The sequence below is a fragment of the Geotrypetes seraphini genome, chromosome 2 (genome assembly GCF_902459505.1).
Source record: "Geotrypetes seraphini chromosome 2, aGeoSer1.1, whole genome shotgun sequence".
Classification (NCBI taxonomy): Eukaryota; Metazoa; Chordata; class Amphibia; order Gymnophiona; family Dermophiidae; genus Geotrypetes; species Geotrypetes seraphini.
Genome location: NC_047085.1, coordinates 300,637,948 through 300,644,917, shown reverse-complemented (window position 1 = coordinate 300,644,917; position 6,970 = coordinate 300,637,948). Strand labels below are relative to the sequence as shown.

Sequence of the window (6,970 nt, the reverse complement as noted above, 5' to 3'; positions counted from 1 at the left end):
GAGACCACGTGGACGAGGGAAGGGGAAGTAGGTGGGGGCTGCAGTTGTTTGTGTATGGGGTGGGGTGGGTTTGGTGAGGAAGTGTGTATGTAGGGGTGGTGTTTTGCACATTATGTGGGATAATAAAGGTGTTTTTGGAGAAGAACCTATTGTCAGTGCTGTTTTCCAGCTTCAGTTTATGTACACTGAAGCTGACTTGGTTTTGCAGTCCAGTTAAATGGCACTGGACTGATATAGTGTTAGGTGGCTAGGGTACACCATCCATGTCACACGAAGTGGGTCTGTATTAGATGGTACCTGACGTTGAACCCTTCATGGACGGCACTCTGTTCAGCTCTGCAGTGTGGGGGTGGAGGGGGCTCGTCATAATCAGCATCAAGTTGTTGCTGTGGGGGATCCAGCAGTGGCAGCTGTTTGCGTAGTGCAAGGTTATGCAACATGCAGCATGCCACAAAGATGTGAGCCACCTTCTCAGGCCTGTACAGCAGCTGGCCCCCCGAGCGATCCAGGCATCTGAAGCGGTTTTTTAACTGGCCAAATGTTCTTTCAATGATGCTCCTGGTGGCTCTGTGACGCCGGTTGTATTCCTCCTCAGCTGCAGTATGAGGGTGGACAATCGGAGTCATCATCCAGACTCGCTGCAGATATCCCCTGTCACCTATCACACATAGAGAGAGAGAGAACAATGATGAGTGGCAGTGATTTGCAGATGGAGAGTGTTGGGGTGGGGGGGGGGGAACAGGGTAGCTGTATCCCTGAGGTGCTTACCAAGAAGCCAAGCCCCATTGAACTCCCCCTGGGTTGCTCTCCTGTGGAGGCCGCAATGTTGCACTATATAGGAGTCGTGTGTGGAACCAGGGATTCGGGCACACACATCCAGGATCTCTCCCTCTGAATTGCACACCACCTGCATATTCATGGAGTGGAACGCTTTCCTATTCCGGTAACTGGCCTCATCCGCCCGAGGGGGTCTCAGGGCAATATGAGTGCAGTCTACCACTCCGATGACGGAGGGGAATTGTACCACATTGTAGAACCGCCTCATACTGTCCTGTAGGGCCTGGGGAGTGGTGGGGAAGGAGATGTAGTCATGAGTGTGGGTTAGGAAGGCATTAAGAAATTGGGTGAGGCAGTTGGAAATGGCAGGTTGACTGAGCCCAGTGCTGGAGGCCAATACAGACTGGAAGCTCCCAGTTGCCAGAAAAGCGAGGGCTGTTGTTACTTTTAGATGCACTGGGATTGGGTAATTACGGCGAGTTGGGGCCTGTAGCAGGGGCTGCAATTGGAGGCAGAGATCCTGGATGGTGGCTTTGTCGAATCGGTATCGCTCCACACACTGCTGGTCGGTGAGCTCAAAGAAACTGGAGTGCCCCCTAAACTGCCTACTATGGTACACTCGATGTTGAGGTCTGTCATTCTCCATCTCCTCCTGCAGAAGGAGTTCCACAGCAATGACCACATTGATCCCTTCCATGGGCCACACGGAAAGCACCTGGCAAAGAAAGCAGAGCTCCCAGCCCAGCGGTCAACCCACACCCCCTCCCTCCAGGGATTGAGACAGGTGGTGAAACAGCCCACTCATGCCACACAATAGAGACCATAGTGCATGAGTAAGCTGTAATAGATGTAAGAGAATGAGCTGGTGATGGTGATAGGAGGTAGGATGAGAGAGGGTTGTTTGCAGAGGAGGATGAAACGTGGGGTGACACACAGCAGTGAGAACATACGTGGGGAGGTTGAGATAGAGATGGTGGGAGTGAGGAGGGTATACAGACACACTCTTCCCTTACCTGTAGACTGCACGACACACGCTGGAATAACTTAGATGTTGTGAAAGCAGGTCTAAGTCAAAACGCTACTTTGAACGTACTGAGCAAACTGATGTGGCTTTGGTTATCGTATTTGTACGTTTGGGGCCTAAACCCACCCTCGGACCGCCCCCAATTTGAACGACTTACGTTCGAAGTTTTGCGGGTGGGACGTGCAGCTGGCTGACCTTTGATTATGGTTACTTGTACGTTTTGCTGGGTAATACGTCCAAACCCCGACTTGTGTGCTTTTTTAGACGTTTTTCTGCTTTATTACCCCCATTCTTAACAGCATGGTAACACACAATACATTTACATGGATGTCTCAAATAAAAAGTCGCCCCCAAAGATATAACCCCAGGTTCAAAAGAAGAAATTCACGGCGGCGCTTTTGCGTCCCCTGTGCTAAATTTGGAAACATCTGTATTTTATGACCAAGGAAAATTTTTTGTTTATTTTTAAAGTAAAGCTTTAACAACCATGTTTTATCAATTGGTAATGCTACAGTGATAATCATAGTGGCTGACGATGCTAAGTCCTTCTCAGATGTCTCTAAGATTTCAGAAATATTTAAGAGTTCTTGATCTGAGGATTTTTCTTTTTGTTGTTGATTATGTCCTTTATCAGGCAGGTAGTTACGTCCGCTAGTTCCATCTGCAACCTAGATAAAACCTCAGCATGATTTTGGAACAATTGGCTCAGGTGGTGGATCGTATTTCTGCCCTGGAATTGACTTCTAAACAATTGGCAGCATCTGTCCCCGCGAGAAAGGAACAGACCTCAAGGAGAAAGGATAACAATATCAGTTACAGGCCTTCCGGAACTCGAGTGGTCAAGTCTGTAGTAACTGATACCCATGCTTCCTCAGTAGACGACCTGGATGACACACCCGAATTGTTAGAGGATGATACCGCATGACTAGTCCGAGAACCAATTTCTCCACCCACTATTGTATCTTCTGTCCAAACAACATCTCCTGATGCTACACAAGACATAGATCTGGTACAATCCAGTGAATTATCTGAGAACACCGAGTGGCTTCCTTCGTGGGATTCCATTAAGTCACACAAGTATTTCTTGGGTAGGTTAAAGCCTATGGGTCAACGGTACACTTTACCTTTGTTTCTCCAACAGGTTTTGTCTTGTCCCGGTTTACTTGATACGGCTTCCGAAGTGACTTTGATCACTCAGGGACTATTCCAACGTTTGCAGACTACCCTGGGTACCCAGAATACACTGTTGATTGTTCCCAGTGATTTGTCTTTGGTTGCATATGGATATCAGAACATTGAGACAGTTGGTTAAACTTGGCTGACCTTGCAGTTAGGCAAAATGAATGTTAAACACCCAGTGATTATTACCACTAGTCCAGGAGAGGAGTTTTTGATTGGAAACGATCTTTTGAAGAGATTGCGGCCTATTTTGGATTACGTCCAAGAAGTGGTCTGGGCTCAGGTGACTCGTCCCCTTCCTTTTGGAAAGGTACCGACTACACGCCTTCCCCAGGTTACCAGTACTGTGGAACGAAACGATACTTCAATTCGAATAAATTTCCTGCGTTCAGCGGATCCACACATTTTGGAGCTACGGTATGCCAATGTTCCAGAAGGGGGTCCCACAGACCGCGAAATTGTCAGCGTTCCCAAGGAACAAATATCTGACATTGTTCTCCAGGCTGACCATTTGGAGATTGTTCTGAAGTCTACGTTCCCCGTGCCAGATCCACCTCAAGAGACTGTCCAAGACCCGACCTCATCTGTTTCCAGTTCTTTGACCTCTCATCCTCGTCTACTGGCTGTACTTCACCAGGATGATACTGACTTGTTTGTTGATGTTCACCTGCACGGTTCTGTCCCAGTTCAAGCTCAACTGCTACTCCAGAGTGACATCTCCATGATTAGTGAATCTTTTTACTGTCAACTTCAGCGAACCACATCAGTTCCGTTTGTTCGGCACCACTCTACTCACCTACCTATACCAGGTCAGGGGGTCAAGCCTCTTGTTGGGGTTTGTAGCCTTTCGCTGACCCTGGGTTCTAAGACTTTCACTCATCACTTTTCTATGGTGAAAGGCCTATACACATCCTTGTGTTTAGGATCAGAATGTCTTGTTCGTCTAGGAGTCTACGTTGATTTGGTGAACGGTGTGCTTTGGAGCAGATTGCAAGGCACCCCGGTAGAAGATGTGGACCTGATGGATGGTCTGAAGGCTGGACAACTTCTTCCTCAAGTTTGTGAAGTGGTTTGTGCTGAAGACGTCAAGATTCCTGGCCTTGTGCAGGATTTTGCTCTGCCTCTTCGTTTGGCCCATGGTCAACGCATGCTCGATGATATTGGCTTTTTCAACCCGAATTCCTCTTTTCTCGAGCATGGTCTTTCTCTAGGTGCTTTACCATGTCTTGAAGTACCTACCTCTTCTTTCCATGTATTGATTGTCAATGCTCAACCTACGGAAGTCTTTCTCTCCGCTGGAGAACATTTGGGTTTTCTAGTGGGTGAATCTTTTCCTGATGTTGAGGTAACATTGCCTATCATTGGCAGCTTGTCTTCCATTGTTGACCCCTGCCAGGGGGGGGGGGATATACTGGACCATATTTTTACCTCACCTAAAGGACTCATTTCACTGGACTTCCTTTGGCCATATGATGCAACGACTTCCCATGTAACAGTGGATAATGATTTTTTGATTTTATCCAGGAAGTTAGCTCTGTCTGACCAATCTAAAGCGGTGAATGCCATTGAGTCTTCATCTTTGCAAGAACAGATTGAAGACCAAGTGGAAATCTCTTCCAACCAACCTTTTTCTAAGTTTGATGCTATGGTAAAGGAACAAGTGGACCTAGCTGATGCGTGCTCTTCTGATGAAGAAAAGGCTCAGTTCACACAGTTGTTGTACAAGTATCGAGACCTTTTTGCAGTGGATTCTTATGACACTGGTCTGACCAATCTACATGTGACCAAGATTCCTACGGATCTCCACAGTAAGCCCGTCTTCGTACGTCAGTATAAGATTCCTTTGGCCTCGTATGAGTCCGTGCAAGAGATACTTGATACCCTGGAAACTAGGGGTATCATTAGGCTTTGCAACAGTACATACAACTCATCCTTGTGGCCAATCCTGAAGAAGAATAACAGTTGGAGAATTGCCTTGGACTACCGACAGCTAAACAAGCGGGTACCCTTGTCTAGGTGGCCTATGGCCCATCTTGACCAGAGCTTGACTACCATCAAAGGAGCTAAGTATTTTACCAGTTTGGATTTAGCTTCTGGATTTTGGACAGTTTCTGTACATCCACCGGATCAATACAAACTAGCATTTACCTTTGGGAAGAAACAGTACACGTGGAATAGAACACCTTTTGGTTTTCTGAACTCTCCAGCTGAGTTCAATATATTTCTCCATAAAGCCCTTCCAGATGCGGAAGCTCGAGGAACTCTAGTCTATGTGGATGATATCCTGATCAAGAGTCCCACCTTTCAGAAACACCTGGAAGAGGTAGAACATGTGTTCCAACAATTGCAAAATGCAGGAGCTAAATTGACCCTTGCCAAAGGTCAATGGTGCCGAACATCTCTGAATTATTTAGGGTATGACATTTCCTCTGAAGGTCTTTGACCACAGAAGAAAAGGATACAGGCCCTACAACAGTTGAAGAAACCTACCAATTTGACGGAACTTCGTTCATTTTTAGGAATATGCAATTATTCTCGACAGTTCATAGATCAGTATGCAGAGATCTCTAGACCCTTGGTTGCCTTACTAAAGAAGGATGTACCTTGGACGTGGGGTCCTGAACAGGAAGATGCTATGCAAGAGATGAAAGAGCAGCTTAGTCGCTTTCCTTGCTTGTCCTACCCTGAGAGTGGTCGTGAATTCTTCATCGACCTAGGATTCTCCAAACACTCTATGAGTGCTGTCCTGTACCAGAAATACGACTCTGACAAGCGTGTGGTGGCCTATGCAAGCAAAGGCTTCACCGATGTAGAGAAGAAGTATTCTGAATGTGAGAAAGCTCTACTGTCAACTGTTTGGGCTCTTCAACATTTTCGGAGTTACATCCAAGGAGAAAAACTCATTGTAGAGACTTGTCATCAACCCATTAGTTTCTTGGGTAGTGACAAGATCAAGACTGGTCGTGTCTCCAATAGCCGAATAGTCTCATGGACTTTGGCTCTCCAAGGATGGCCTTTACAGGTAAAGTATGCCCAGAAACATCGAAACACAGTAGCCCAAGGGATAGCAGAATTGCATGATTGTACAGAACAAGATTCTCTTACAGGTATACCGGAACCTGATGTTCCACCAGAAGAGGAGGAACCCCATCGTCATCATCTTTATGATGAACAGCTATGTGCCAATACACCTCAAGTCTACGTAGATGGCTGTGCCTTCCACCAGACCTCGACCCATAATTTGGTCGCAGGAGTAGGTGTAGTGTAGAATGTCGACACACCTATGGAAACCTTGAAGTATAGATTGGGTGCTAAAACCAACCAATACGCAGAGATTGTAGCAGCCTTGGTCGCTGTACAGTCTGCGGTACAAAAGGGGATCCCAGAACTGATTATCTGTACAGATTTTGATTATGTGCGTCAAAACTTTGTGTCTCACTTACCCGTGTGGAAAAAGAAGGACATGTTAAATTCCAAAGGAAAGCTTGTCCATCATGGCGACTTGATTCTAGCCTTAGATCAATTGGTACGAGACAATGACATGACCATCTACTGGAAGAAAGTGAAAGGTCATGCTAAAGTTAATAGTCATGACAAGATCGGAAATGACCTTGCGGATCAACTGGCCAAAGAAGGTGCTTTGTCAGGTGAACTATGGCAATGCCCTGAAGAGTTGTTTTCAATGGTACATGCTATTACTCGACGCCAAGCTAAACAGCTGAAACACCTGTAGTGCAGTGGGGTAATGATGTCCCTTCCTTTGATCTTGTAATCGCTCAGAAGACAGATCTTATTCTGGGAAAGTTCTATAACTTCATACAGAATCCACAGGATCATCCATTGTCTGAAGACGATCGGAAGGATGAAGAACTTAGGATACTCTACACCTCCAGAGAGAAATTTTCGATTCATCAGAACCTGCTCACTCGGACGAGTAAGCATGGTATTGTGCAGTGGGTTGTACCCCGTGCATATCGAGGAATCATGTTG

General features: G+C 46.4%; 1 protein-coding gene across 1 annotated transcript; it reads right to left on the bottom strand.

The window, feature by feature from the left end:
• Positions 1-266: 266 nt before the first annotated feature.
• Positions 267-1,474, bottom strand: LOC117354878 (putative nuclease HARBI1). Its single transcript, XM_033932837.1, has 2 exons — positions 769-1,474; positions 267-658 (listed from the first exon to the last, which is right to left on the bottom strand). Exons 1-2 carry the CDS (start codon positions 1,472-1,474, stop codon positions 267-269), a joined length of 1,098 nt encoding a protein of 365 aa, XP_033788728.1.
• Positions 1,475-6,970: the final 5,496 nt, after the last annotated feature.

What these genes read in the sequence shown, in the direction of transcription:
- LOC117354878 (XM_033932837.1), bottom strand. Translation starts at nt 1,474, where the DNA reads ATGGAAGGGATCAATGTGGTCATTGCTGTGGAACTCCTTCTGCAGGAG. An exon ending in CAATGGGGCTTGGCTTCTTG is followed by an intron (nt 659 to 768) that starts GTAAGCACCTCA and finishes TATGTGTGATAG; the next exon opens with GTGACAGGGGATATCTGCAG.